At 51.6% G+C, this 14,674-nt stretch overlaps 4 protein-coding genes across 4 annotated transcripts; 3 read left to right on the top strand and 1 right to left on the bottom strand.

Moving 5' to 3' along the window:
• Positions 1–21: 21 nt before the first annotated feature.
• Positions 22–858, top strand: VDAG_09225 (uncharacterized protein). Its single transcript, XM_009655527.1, has one exon. It carries the CDS (start codon positions 125–127, stop codon positions 692–694), a length of 570 nt encoding a protein of 189 aa, XP_009653822.1. The 5' UTR covers positions 22–124; the 3' UTR covers positions 695–858.
• Positions 859–7,337: 6,479 nt separating this feature from the next.
• Positions 7,338–7,550, top strand: VDAG_09224 (uncharacterized protein; the record flags this gene model as incomplete). The annotated part of the gene is made up of 1 exon (XM_009655526.1): positions 7,338–7,550. One exon carries the CDS (start codon positions 7,338–7,340, stop codon positions 7,548–7,550), a length of 213 nt encoding a protein of 70 aa, XP_009653821.1.
• A 2,587-nt stretch (positions 7,551–10,137) lies between these two features.
• Positions 10,138–11,493, top strand: VDAG_09223 (uncharacterized protein; the record flags this gene model as incomplete). The annotated part of the gene is made up of 1 exon (XM_009655525.1): positions 10,138–11,493. The coding sequence occupies one exon, from the start codon at positions 10,138–10,140 to the stop codon at positions 11,491–11,493; it is 1,356 nt and encodes a 451-aa protein (XP_009653820.1).
• A 2,599-nt stretch (positions 11,494–14,092) lies between these two features.
• VDAG_09222 (uncharacterized protein) lies at positions 14,093–14,608 on the bottom strand (the record flags this gene model as incomplete). Its single annotated transcript, XM_009655524.1, has 1 exon — positions 14,093–14,608. The coding sequence occupies one exon, from the start codon at positions 14,606–14,608 to the stop codon at positions 14,093–14,095; it is 516 nt and encodes a 171-aa protein (XP_009653819.1).
• Between the last annotated feature and the right edge of the window lie 66 nt (positions 14,609–14,674).

The raw sequence follows: 14,674 nt of genomic DNA, 5'->3' as shown, positions 1-14,674 counted from the left end.
TTCCGAGATTGGAGCTTTTACGTCCTGTAGTCTGTTCTCAAAACATCGAGGCTTCCAGCCAGACTTTTATAGTGGTTTTGTCTCACTAACACCCACCGCACGTCCTTCGCACCGCCATGACCAAATGATGGCACCTTCCACGCTTTACGACAAATTATGCATTAACCAACAACTCGGTGGAGCCCGAGTCACCATTGACCGGCTGGACTCCTCGGGCCAGCTCGTGCCCATATGGGCCTTGCACAACAGTCCCGACGAAAAGTCACTTGCAATCTTGCATGCCGACCCCCGACTTCAGAATCCCAATGCCGCGCTCGGATCTGCCAAACTGCACTCTCTGTCCTCCAAAATCGACATTACTGTACGCGGCGAAGCTTTGAAAATGAAGAGCAACATCATGGGAACGAAGCATAGCTTTAAATATCACGGCAATGAGCTAAGCTGGGGTGTTGACAGCAGCACGTTGTCGTCAAGCACGCTGTACCTGAAGGACTCTTCGAAGAGAGTGTTGGCGATTTATCGGAGGCGGCCTGGAGGGATGTTCAAGCGGAGTCAACCTACCTTTGATATCCATGTACCGCCGGCTACTATGGATATGGACATGCTAGTGGTGACAGGGTTGGCGGCAGCAAATTACCGGTCGAAGGAGAAGAAAGACTCCATCGAGGCCATGGGGGCGGTTCTCGGCGCCTGATTTCGTCAAACCGATTCGCGGGTACGTAGCCAACTTCACTGCAGTGTTCTTCCTTGGAATGTACCCAGTGCTTAATGTTATTCTTTGAGACTTGGCAGCATCTTGTAGTGGAATTGATCGGTGTACTTCCACTGTGAGAAATTGCAACGGTGCCACTGAAAAGCCCCTACTGAACACGTTTCTGCACATGTTTGCTGTGTTAGGGGCTCCGCGGCAATCGAACAGGTCTTAGCCCAGATTTTGAAAAAGTTGCAGGTAAAATGATGGGGAAACAATTTGGGCAAGTTTTTTTCGTGTCCGTTTCCCTCGGGTTGAGAATTTGAGTCAAGGGGTTCAACTCAAGTGATCAATCGAGGAAGTTTGGCTGCATGTATGGGTGTTGCCGATCAGGCAAGGTTCTGTTCTGTGACCCAGGAGTACTTTCATCCCAAATGTGGAGTCCTCATTTGATGCATTTGTTCTGTCGTTATCGCCCCGGTAAGACTCCTTACCGATGCTGGATCTGACCAATTACCTTCGTTTGGACTTCTGGAAGTCTCCTTTTGTACCTTAACAACAATCAATCCACTTTGTTCAATTCCGTGGTGACAGTTATGAGCCCGGGCGACGATACAGCTCCTTGACCTTCGATATCTACAGCAGGGCGCCTACGGCCAATACGCCTGCTGCGAAGCTGTCTACAGCTGAATCGCCGCTGCACTTCAACAGTCAATTGACGCGACGTTTCGCCATTGACGACCACTGGCCAAGGGCCGTTACCGACATCCTCCAGGAGAGCGATCATCTCTCCACGACACATCGAAGCAGGAGAAATCAGCTCCTCAAGACCAATTGAACCTCCGAGACGTGTGGCCTAGGGCTTGAGTACACGCGGGGTCAATTGATGATATTCAACATACACGCGATCAGTCGCGACCATCGAACGACCTCCCCGACGGTCTCCGACAACGCCCAGGGATCCTCAAGATGGACTCTGGTAAGCACAGAGTGACACTTACAAGGAGGGAGGAATGGAGGACATGGCTCAACTCCGTCAGAGCCGTGGCGACCTCCTACGAGGCCTGGGATCTAGTCGACCCAGACAAAGAGGCTGACAGGCGGCCCAAGAGGGCCAAGAAGCCAACAGCACCGTCATTCGAAGATGAGACGCGAGATCTCAGCACACTGCTGACGTTGTACAAGATCCATTTGGACATCTACAACAGGGAGTCAGCGGGCCTCCAGGAGGTCCAGAAATACATCCTCAACACAGTCGACAGGAGCCTTTCGGCCGTCTTCATGAACGAGGAAAGCAGCCAGGAGTGGCTCAAGGCGTTGAAGGACCACTTCGCCCCTTCCGACATGGGACAGAAACAATACATTCGCCAGCGCTGGGAGGAGCATATGGCGATGATCAAGAAGATGGACCATGAGAAGTGGGTTGACGACTTCATCCTACTCTGTATCGAAGTTGAGAAGCACGGGATTCCTCAGCTTAAAGAAGCCGCAGATCAAAATGTTCAATTCCTTCGGGCAATTCTTTCCGTGTCTCCAGGGTGGGCCGAAGCAGAGTGCGCCCACCAAGTTCGCCGGGAGCTGGATGATCGTGATGGAGGGAAGGTACTGGCGTTGAGGTACAAGAGCTACCTTAGAGACTACCAACCGCATCGCCTCACCACCAAGCCATCTCAGACGTCCTTCTACAGCGACTCGGTGACCTTCATGGGCAAGGACCGGAATGGTCAAAGTGATCGGACGAGTGCCCAGGATTCCCATCGTGACTCTCCTCAACAGCCAAACAGCTCGCCTTCTCGCAGACCATTCTGCGACTGTGTACAGCAGAAGAGGGCACCCAAGGCGTGTCAGCCCATCTGTCTGTGCCCAAATATCGCGGAACACCGGAGGAAGAAGAGCTATCAATCCGATCAGAGCCTGCTGGACTACATTGACGAAGCGAAGAAAAGGATGAAGCCAAGCACATTGCAATTCTGGAACGAGAAAATCAAGGAGGACAAAAAGAAGCGGCAGGAGGCAAGAGGCACCAGTGGAGTCGCCGTCTCTGCTTTTAACAACTTCCTCGGTGACGATGATGAACAGAGCTGCGATGACGAGTACACCAACTTCATGAGCAACTTCTCCGTCGCTGATTCGGACGAGTTTCAACGGACAAACCGAGGAGGGGATCTCCGTCACGAGTTCCTGATCGACTCGGGTACACCCAACCATATAACCAACAACAAAGACCTCCTCACCAACTTTCGCGAGGCCACCGACACTGTAAGATACAGCACAGGAGGAGGCAAATCAAGCCCCGTCGAAGGGCATGGCACGATGGCCATCGACACCCTCGACAGCAAGCAGAACGTCATCAGCATCACCTGCCATGATGTCTCGTACATCAAAGACTACCCGACGACGCTTATTTCAGCCAGGCAGCTCCAACGCCAAGGACTCGGACTGGACTCCCTCAGGAACATGCTGTTCAACCCAGCCACTGGCTCAGAGATCCCACTTCAGGAGAAGGGTGGCCAGTATGCGGTGAACACCCTACATAGCACCACTTCCTTCTATCACTCCAAGAAGCAGAGAGCCGCGATGGTCAGCGACTCGAGGCTCTGGCACGAACGGCTGGCTCATGCCCACCCAGAGGCCATACAGCAGCTGCCATACAGCTGTACTGGAGTTGGGGTGAAAGGGCCAACAACATTCGAATGCGAGTCTTGCGGGGTAGCGAAATCCAAGAAGATTGTATCTCGGAGACAGCCAACGTACACGACGACGAATCCATTTGAGCGCGTCAACCTGGACTTCTTCAGCCCTGGGAAGTCGTACAACGGCATGGAGTCGTGCCTTGTAATAACGGACGCATATTCGGGGAAGATTGTTGCCAGGATTCTGCCTGCCAGAGCAGATGGCTTCCAGGCGTTTATCAACTTTGAGATGTTTCTCTGGAGACAGTACCATCTGGTCATCAAGGTCCTGAGAGTTGACTGGGACTCAGCACTACGCAGCAATCTGGTTACTTGGTCAGAAGAGCGCGGCATTCTCTTGGAGAGATCAGCCGCAAGGACACCAGAACAGAACGGTGCCGCAGAACGCAATGGAGGCACGATATTCACCATCGCAAGAACCCTTACCTCGGCTGCTGGGTTCCCGGAGGATTTGTGGCCAGAGGTGGTACAAACCGCTGCATATCTCCACAATCTCACGCCGAAGGGACGCCTACAGTGGGCGACACCAGAAGGAAGGCTGAACGACTGGCTCAACTCCAAGGGCCTTGCCGCTCGAACTACGGCTCCAGGCCTGGCTCACCTGCGAAGATACGGATGCAGGGCGTATCCTCTCACGGCAGACGCCCAAGAGGGACGTAACCGAAAGCAGAAGCTGGCTCCGAGAGCCCACATCGGCTATCTCTGTGGATACGACAGCAGCAACATATACAGAATCTGGGTTCCAGAGATGAAAGCAGTATTGAGGACAAGAGACGTGGGTTTCGATGAGTCCACAGTTTTCAAGGACGCCCAATCCCCAAAGCCAATTCTACAGGACGAATTCCAGGCTTTGGACGTGCCCGTTGCGGACGCCCAGAATCCTTTCAACTCGTCACTGGACATTGACGAGTTCGATGTTGCCACCATCGACCTGTTCGAGAAAGCCCGGACATTCCAACTTGGAGGAAAGATCAACGCGGAGATACTGCGACCCCGGGAAGGTCACACAGCCAGCAGAGATGATGTCCTGCCGTCACCACGTCCAACTCCAGAGACGGAGACTGGACAAGGCCAGCCAGCTGTCTCTGAGGGGGTGGAAGATGCCGTAATAGACACCATTCAAGGGGCTGAAGATGCTGTGGAAGACACGATCCCCGTGCCAGACACCATTCAAGTGACTGAAGAGGCTATTGAAGACACTATCGAAGTAGCTCGGAGCCCTGAATCAACACCTCAACACACACCAGCTGATCAAAGTTCAGCTGAAGACGAGACAGAGACTGTGGAGGCCCGACCATCAGTGGCACCAGCCCCACAGCCGTCGCCATCAACACAAATCCAAGGCACTCGAAGGAGCGCTAGAGACAGAAAGCCGTCACAGTTCAAAGACGGCACCCCCACCGACCAGGCTCTAGGAGCCCGCCGCAGCAAGAAAATGCCTCCATCATCACATTTGACCGTGGAATACTCATTCTTTCACACTCAGACTCCATCGAACAAGAAACCGCTTCTCCGAACAGATATGCCCGCGGAGCCAAGATCCTGGAAGGAGATGCTTCATTCTGATCACAAAAAGCAGTGGCTAGAAGCAAGCGTCCAGGAGGTCAACACCATTGAAAATATGGACACAATCGAGCAAGTCCCCTTCGAATCGGTCGACCAGGAAATACACAAGGTTCTCGGGTTGACCTGGGTCTGGAAATACAAGGTTGACTCCACCGGCTACGTGACCAAGTTCAAGGCCAGGCTCTGCGTACGAGGAGACCAACAGCCCAAGAATGAGATGGAAACATACGCGTCGACACTGGCAGCCAAGACGTTCAGAACGTTGATGGCCATCTGTGCAGAGTTTGACCTAGACACGCACCAGTTGGATGCCGTCAACGCCTTTCCAAATGCACACCTCGACGAGACAGTCTACGTCTGGGCCCCTCAGGGCTGGGATCTCATGCAGGAGATGCAACAGAAGAAGGGCGCTCCACAGAGGCGCACGATTTTCAAGCTGAAGAGAGCTTTGTACGGTTTGCGCCGATCACCGCTTCTCTGGCACAAGCTGCTGTCCGAGGCTATGCGGAAGATCGGCCTCGTGGCTCTCGAGGAAGATAACTGTGTCTTCATGGGCAGAGGCATGATCATGTTCTTCTACGTTGACGACATCATCCTCATGAACCGCAAAGAGGATCGCCAAGCGGCCGAAGAGCTGAAGAGCCAGCTCAAGTCTCTGTTCGAGATGCGAGAACTTGGCGAGGTCAGATGGTTCTTAGGCATCAGAGTGGTCAGAGATCGTAGCCAGCGCAAGCTCTGGCTGTCTCTGGAGAACTACATCACTGAAAAGATGAAGGACCTCAACCTCCAGCCATCCACCAGAGGTCATTTGACGCCTCTATCAACAGACCCAGCACCTGCTCCAAAGGATTACGAAGCCTCTGCTGAATCCATTCAACTATACCAACGCAAAATTGGTTCCATCAATTACGCAGCAACCACAACACGACCTGATGTGGCCAAAGCTGCCTCAAGACTTGCGGAGTCTCTGCTCAGGCCGACAGAACTCCATCACCTTGCAGCAGACCACTGTCTCCGCTACCTCTATCGCACAAGGACTCTCTCGCTGTCCTACGGAGGATCAGGAGACCATTCTACATCGCTGTATTGTGCGAGCGACGCATCATTCGGCGATGATCCCATCACCAGATTTAGCTCACAAGGATACACCACCATGCTCTTTGGAGGTCCAATTGACTGGAAAGCTACAAAGCAGCGATCCGTGGTCACTTCTAGCACCGAAGCTGAGCTGGTGGCCCTCAGTGTCGCAGCGAGGAACTACCTTGCCACTCTTCGTCTGATCAAGGAGCTTCAGCTACGTTTTCATGGCAAGGTTCCGATCCAGATGTTCTGTGATAACCGCCAAACGCTGCTGTTACTCACTAGTGAGAGGCCTCAAGCCACTACGAAGCTCAAGCATGTTGACATCCATCGTCTTTGGATCCGACAAACAGTCAGACAGGGGAAGATATCCGTGGACTGGATGAGCACTGACAAGATAGTGAGCGATGGGCTTACAAAGATTCTCCCGACTCAGAAGCATCAGAACTTCGTGAAGCTTCTGCAGATGGAGTGCGTACCAGCGGTCCACCAGTGAACAGCTTGCTCAATTTCGCCCACCTCTCCTAACACTTACACACATCCTTATTTGCTTCACAAGCACGATTTCCTTCATCTGCCCTGAGAACGCCAACTGTTCCAAAGGCACCAAATTCTCTACCAAAAGCCGCCAACAGGCATCTGCCTGATCTTTCGTGGTTCAGATGGTCAGAGAGAGGCTCGCCTACCCATCTGAGGGGGTGTGTTGCCGATCAGGCAAGGTTCTGTTCTGTGACCCAGGAGTACTTTCATCCCAAATGTGGAGTCCTCATTTGATGCATTTGTTCTGTCGTTATCGCCCCGGTAAGACTCCTTACCGATGCTGGATCTGACCAATTACCTTCGTTTGGACTTCTGGAAGTCTCCTTTTGTACCTTAACAACAATCAATCCACTTTGTTCAATTCCGTGGTGACAACATGCATAGGCTTGGTGAGCTGATAACATCACGTGATGAGATCCTAAGGTTAGGAGGCCCTCTTTCTCGACGTCCCAACGCACTGTAACACCACGACCAAATGGCGCCTCGTTTGTCGACTGCGCAGCATGGATTAATTGCCGACATGCTTCAGTGCGAAGTGCCAGCTGCTGAGATTGCTCATTGCTGCTCTCTGTACTCCAACTGCCGTGCGACGTATTCGAACTGACCTGCACTACTTCAAAACCACTACTGCCCCCAAAATCCGCGCCAGACGACCGAGAAAGCTGACTCTTCCAATAGTGTCTGGGTTGCTCGATGAGCTCAAGTAACACCCTGACATGTTTCTCGGCCAGATGATATCATTCTTAAAGAATAAATATGGATTGGACATGGCTATCTCAACGATCAGCTCTGTGTTGGCGGCGGCAGGCTGGTCAAAGAAGACAGTCCGTCGTATGGCCCAGGAACGGAATGCGGACCTCTGCGACTTTATCTGCACCAGGTCTCAGCGTTTTTGTTATTTCGAATCATTTTCGTCGACGAATCCGGATGTGACAGACGCGCCAGACTCAGAAGAACTGGGTGGTCTCCGAGGGGTGTAACGCCTATCCAAGTAGCCCACTTCCACAGGGACGCCAGGTACCAGATTTTGCCTGCGTACGCTCAGGATGGCGTGGGTTTTGCCAAAGTTTTCCAATGCTCAACGGATGCGGCTGTCTTTGGAGATTACATTGAGCAGCTACTGCACCACTGCGGCCGCTGACCCAACCCCAAGTCCGTACTGATCATGAATAACACGTCGTTCCATCGTTCTGACAATATTGCCCTTCTTTGTGCCGCAGCTGGCGTCAAGCTCCTGTACTTAAGCCCATATACGCCCATCCATAATCCCGTCGAGGAGCTTTTTGCGGAGCTGAAATCCATCATCAAACGTCACTGGCAACACAGCAGGGACGCACATGATGAGGATTACGGTTTCTTGCTACAGTGGTCTGTTGATATCGTCGAGGCCAGGGAGACAAGCGCAAGGGGACATTACCGCCATGCAGGGATTGCCGTGATAGATCCCTCTCACGGCTTCGACTGTGTGTTGACAAACCCCAACGATGTATGTCGTTGATCCAGTCCACTAGCTCCTGAATGCTGTAGGTATCCGTGCAATCCGCCCCCTTCAGCTTCGCGGCGAAAGCTCGAGAAACGGAAGCACTCTTCAACCACCGTCGTTTGTTCCCAGGGCCGAGATTTGGGGCCCAGTTGAAGGACCCTTTCTAGAGCCGCCTTTAGGGTCACACCGAGTATTAGGATTGCTCCAAGCCATATAAGAGCTATTCTCAGGCTCTTCAGTAATTCGTAATTGACCTTAAACTCCTTATTATTACCTGAAAAACGCCCAATCCAAACACCAAAGGTATCAGAGTTGACGCACCATCGCTCGTACAAACAGCTCGAATGCGCAAACCCGGTGGCTACAAAGTCTTTCTAGCTGTGTCCATGTTCATTTGTGTGTTATGTTGCCTTATCTTAGCTGCCTTGGGCCTCTCCCAGGGTTATGCCAAGTCAGGCATCGCCACAATAAAGGTACTCATGACGGGTCTATGAGGATGGTACGAGATTTGGTGCTGATGTGCCTTGTAGCTTGACCTATCTCAACAGCTGCAAGAAATCTTGCCGAGACAGGTACCCAAAGTACCCAAGATACCGAAAATACCCAACGTGCCCAACGTGCCCAAAGTACCCAAAGTGCCAAAACCACCAGGCAACATCGATGCCGCCACATCTAGAGTCGGAGACACAGTCAAGACAGCTATCCCTGACTCGGTCAGCCGAGTGCGCAGTGTGGCGGACGCAGTCGCAACTCAGGTGTCTAAGGCCATCCCGAGTATCCCGCAGGTGTTCTACCTCGGAACACGATACATGTGTGTCGACGATCTGGCAGACAAGTTCTGTCACCGCTTGCCATTCCAGATTTCGGATGTTATCCCGTCAGAAGCACTGAAGGTGTTGAATAAGGCGTTCGGTGATTCGAAGTTTCTGGACGATAGAGGTCTTGCTTTCATGACCGCGCCTCACATCATGAACTGCTTCATCGCTGGAATCGTCTTAATCATCGGTGCTTTCACTTTCTTTATCTCTGTTCTCAAGGGTTGGTGTTCATGTATGATGAGCATGATCATGCCTTTCCGTCTTTTCCAAAGCGGGCTTCATCTTCTTCTTGGCTTAGTATGCTGTCTTCCCTTCATGCTGGCAGTTGGGCTCCAGATGGTCTTACGGTCTGCCCTGCCAGCGTGGGTAGACTTAGAGCAGGGGGGCATTTTTGGACTGTCAGTGGGCTGTCTCTGTTGCGGATGTGCCTTAGGGCTACTGGGTGGTGCTCTGCCATTCTTTACGTGACGCACTACCATTTGAGACTGGTTGGAACCAAGCCCATCGAACTAGTAGAATAAGCTGGGCAGGCATAATTTATCACAGCTTATGATCCATGCCACCGTGCGCAAGTGTGAGCTATGATCAAATATATTTCGTTCCTTCCAAGCTGCGCTTCCCTTGATATCCATTACACCACATATATCTCATCTGCCCTTCTAATATAACCGCACTTTGCCGTTCGAAGAGTCGGTGAACACGTCACTGGTGGCCGAACACCATGTCCAGCAATGTCGGCTGTCTTTTCCCACGGAAAGAACCCGGACCACCCGACATTTAAACCCTTTTTAGAATAGCAGATCGATTTCTTCATAGACAATGAGACCATATCGATACCTCGTCGAACTGTGTTCACGAGGCGATCTAAATGCACGCCCATGTCTGAAGCTGCCGTGAAGATCTAGGAGGGAAGGCCTCCCTTTCACCATATATCATAAGCCGTCCAAATAGCTGTAGATGAAGCGTGCACCGAATTGGCAAAGTCAGGTGAGAACTCAACATACATAGCCAAAAGTTCCTAAGCCCTGGCCTGGGACTTGAAGAAAAAGACCGAATTCTGGGCCTCGACTGTCGTTCATTCGATGGTCCACATTTGGGACCTCGGAGGACCTCCGGAGCAGACATAGGTCAGCACCTAGTCGAAGCACCACATTGCTGTATAAATACTAAGGAGAAAACAGACTTCTAAGCAGGCAGAAAGTGCATCACGTCGACAACCCAGGGAAGACTTGAAGTCAATTGTCCTCGAATCATCAACCTTTCGTCATGGCCAGATCATCCAGCTCGATCAATAAGTCGCAGAAGAACGGTTCGGCTGCTAAAGAACGAAAGAGCAAGTTGACTCAGGAACTTGAGAACGAAAAGCTTAAGCAAGGTAAAGCAAAGGATGAAGAAGAGAAAAATCATTACAAGGTGGAAATTGAACGGCTAGAGAACTTGCTTAAAGACTTGGCTAGCGTTCCTGAGTCGATGGATGTGGATAAAGAAGATGATGATGAAAAGGGCGGAGATGAGAATTCAGATGAAAACAAAGAAATCAAGAAGGAAGAGACGGAGAGCACTACACAGAACGGCCCCATTGACGAAAACGTCGAAAAGAACACTGGCGAAGGCGAAAGCGCGACGACCAGACAGGAGGAACAAAAGGACTCGGCTGCTGAAAGTCACGACAAGGGAATCGATCACAATGAACGCAACATGACTGAGACCTCTCGAGGAGAAAGTGTAAGCAACGACACGAACAACGCCCGTGCCAACGACACCAGCGCTGGGTCGCCGCTCTTCGTCCGACCCAAGAGTCCACCACAAGATGATAACAAGTTCGAGCTCGACGAAGATGGTCAGAAGGCTCTCTTCGTCAGACACACCCTAAAGCATTCGGAACATTTTCAAACGGTTGGTTGGGGACGTGGAACGACGACTTTCTATATAAACCGCCACGGGAGAAAAGGTGCGTCGAAATACCGCTTGGAGTCGTTCGCCGAATCTGCCGAGTACGAAGAGCGAGAGAGAAACGACGAGGATCCGTACAAAGTGACCAACTCAGAAAACCGTTACGGCGACAAAAAGCTACCCAGTGGGAAATGGCGGTACACCAAGCGCCATATCATTGGCATCTGGGGAGTGGCTTGGGCATGCCCTATCGGCTGTCAGAATGATCTGAATCTGATCAATCCCGACATTGTCGAAAAGTGGCCGACGACATATGTGTTGATCATGTGGGACATCGACGGCAATCGAAAGAAGTCATGGGAAACGAGGTCGAGTCTCAGGAACCGATGGACGAAGAAGGACGCCGATGACGCTATTTACAGAGCGGCATGTGAAGCTGAAGCCCGTTACAATGATACCGAGGCAGGACTACGGGCTGCAACAAGCCGGTCGCCTTCCCGAGGGCTCGCAGAGGTAGACACTGCTCGTTTCCGAGCCCAATCACACGATGTTGGGAACCAAGGCCGAAGCGTTCGATTTCAGGACACAGACGATCTCAGCGACGCGTTGGCTGACTTCAAGGCAAGCTATGCACAGTTGCTTGGGAAGTCTTTCTCTGAAATGAGCATCAAGGAAAAATCAGAGATGGTGAGTGCGTGGCAGGTTCAGAAGGACGAGATGGCTGGCTAGTAGCGTGACTTCCTGTGTGCGATCTCTTCCATGAGCATCTGCAAAGGGCTGGCTCCCTGAAAACGATAGTTAGCAGAGCTGTTAATATTTGATCATGCCATTGGATTGCTGGAGGCTTGCATGCACAATCACGCCGCGGACGGCCTTAATATCTGCACCTGTAACCGAATTCTCACGACGAGTGAAGGACAAGCAGCAGTTGATCTCATGAGTCTTTTTTACAGTATAGATGAAGTAATCGATGCTACTCCTCTCAACGCTGTCGTTGGTCCGCTTTTACAGTAGTGTTCTTGTGTGACTCTTAGCCCCTCTCCCCGTAAGTCTTTCTCATTCAGACAGCAGGCCGAGCAGCAACCGTCCCACTGCCGGCCTCTCAATTTCACATAGGTATTGAAAGCCTCAAGCAAGAAGGCATTCGGGTTGCAAGAACGTTCCACCTTGCAACAAAGCCAACTGAACTCGGTGAAGTCTGCCACATCCAGTCGCAACACGAGGGCTAGCCAGCTTTGTGCCTGTGGAATAATGTCCATAGGACGGTGCTGTTAGAAGAGTCAAGATCCCATTCAGTAGGCTACTGCCAGAACCCTTTACCAGCCATCAGAAAACTGTGGGACACCAGCTGTTTGGGGAAAGTGATACAGAGCGGAAGAGAGGACCGAAAGTATACGAGACTATCTTACTTGCAAGGAGGGACACCGTTCTGTAGGTAGAAGAGGAGGGTATCGATTGTTCTACTTGATTAGAGACCCCCCCTCCCCCCCTCAAAAGACCAACAGTTGCCATGCTTCACTCGTTGCAAGAACTCCTTGACAGCTACCTGTTGCTTCCTGTGGACTAGACACGATCTTCCTATATTGAAGCTACTTCTGAGTCTGCATCATTCAACACATCAACTGATTGTGGTCCCATTTCATGCGAGCCACCGTTTCTTCTGCTCAACCGCCTGGTACCCTGTCATATCATCCGACAGCCAACGACCTTTGTGAGGAAACCCGATGACTTCTGTGAGGATGTGATATTTTCTACATTATCATATATAGAAACGCCATAGATCGAACTGTCATCTCGAGTACAGACACACTGTTCCCAGTCCCTGTTGCTAATTGTGAGTACATGCGTCTTGCTTCGTTTGCGTTTGCCTTCGGTCAGCAGGAGCATCAGGCGACTTCCTGAAGCACGATGGACTCCTTTTGACCGTTAAAGGATATGCATTTTCCTGGACAATGGTGAGTGAGTGTGACTGGCGTTGTCGATAGGTCACGTACAACTTCTTCTGCGCTTGGTGGAAGGTTGGTATCAGTGCTAAACTCGAACCATCTCGAGTATTTGGCACTGAGATAGATCTCGGCACCGTATTTCTCGTGGATCATTGCCAGCCTTTTCATTACGTTTCGCATACTCTTTGCAAAGTTTTCTTTCTTCCTGTCACGCCTTCGAGTCGGCATTCGAGGTCGGTCGGACATCATTCGATTTGCCTTTACTCCAGCGATCGTGGAGATACACGTCAGAATGAGGTTTCTTGAGATCATACGTGGCCCAATTTGAACACATCCTGGTGCCGGTGCGGGGTCAAAGGACTAGACCTGGGACCTGACTGAATACAGACCGCCAGAGCCCCAAATCAGGTGCCACGAGACGGCGGCACTTTGATCAGCTATGAGATGGAACATGTGCATGTCTTTATCCTGTACGGTACTGTACAGTACGTCTGCACTGGACTCGACTGTAGTGTACCGATGCAATAGCCCCATGATGTGGTCATACTCTCGATTGACGGCTGCCCCCAAGTGATTCATGCTGCAACTTGTTCGCGCCGATGCCGTACAACGCATTGAGACATACCACCATGCATGACGAAGTACATATACAACGCAACTTGACAAAATGTTGACACACGTGGAATGATCATGAGCTGTAGTTTATCATCGGTGACATAGACAACGTCTCGTCTCGGCGACCAACGAATTTACGGTCAACTATGGCGATGGCCCATCGTCTTGCGGCTGAGATGGTTTCCCAGAGATACTGTCGATAACATCGTGGCCACAGCATCAACATCGGCGTGATCTTCACTGGTTCTATGTCTGAGGAGTGGCTGGAACATGATATGCTGGCTCGGATTGGCTTCGTCACTTCTTGCACCAAGCTTGGCTGCCCCAGTGCCAAGTTTTGCTGTCAGTATCTGATGAGCGATGCGTCTCCGAAGACAGACGAATGCGGGCTTTGCTTGCTGGATTGCTGGCGTTCTCCTCTCGCCCGCTTGGGTGTATGCCATTATTGTGTGACGCTGAGCTTACGCTGAGCTTAGTAGAGGGAATTGAACAAGGTTAATACATAGCCGTGTGCTTCTTATATTGTTCGGTGGCAATGGCCGAAAGTTGGGGCCAAAACTGTGCTGCTGTTGAGTGATGACCTCTCTCCTACAGCGCAAACGTAGTTCCGCCACCATGCCACGAGCTGCATTCGAGGATGTCTCGGCTATTTCATGGCATTACGATGGCCAAATGATTTCCATCGACACTGATGATAACTCTCCCGGCCATTGCAGTGCGGCAAAGGGATCTCTGCTCAAGGGGAAAAACTTGGACTTGTTTGCTATCTAATAAGCGACCATAGTTCCGTAGACAGGAGAAAGAAAGTATCGACCATCTCCATCACGCATCCACACCGGTGTGGAACCCATCGAATCGACTTTGCCGTCCTGAACCGAGCTTGTACAAGTATCTGGTTGGTAAGAGACGTGTGGGCTTGCCAACCCTGCTGGTGCGCTGCGGTTGCCGCATCCATATCTCGCGACAAATCTGTGTCTCTGACGCGAGGCGCCCGTTGCTGTCCACAGCTCCTCGTAGTAGGCTGCCTTAGCGCGGGCTTGGGAAAGCTGCTGAACGAGGGCGCGATTCGCCGCGAGGGCCCGCTGCAGCTGTTGATGTTCCCGCATGTACACAATCTCGTACGCGCTCCGCTGACAGCAGTGCTCTGCATTCTTTGTCGGTCGTTCCACCTTGCAACATAGTCTGTAGAGTCTTTCCGAGGCTCCCAGAAGATACGTGTGATGAACGAGGCTGTCAGGTCGAAAGACGCCAGGTGATGATGCAGGTTCAATCGCCTTGGTCATGGTTAGGACACTTCAATCTCTCGGCGTTCTTTTTAGGGAGGCAGTTTACCTTGCCCAAGATTGGAG

The sequence above is a fragment of the Verticillium dahliae genome, genomic scaffold (assembly GCF_000150675.1).
Source record: "Verticillium dahliae VdLs.17 supercont1.23 genomic scaffold, whole genome shotgun sequence".
NCBI lineage: Eukaryota > Fungi > Ascomycota > Sordariomycetes > Glomerellales > Plectosphaerellaceae > Verticillium > Verticillium dahliae.
Note: the sequence above shows the minus strand (reverse complement) of the source record. Positions and strands in the feature narration are given on the sequence as shown.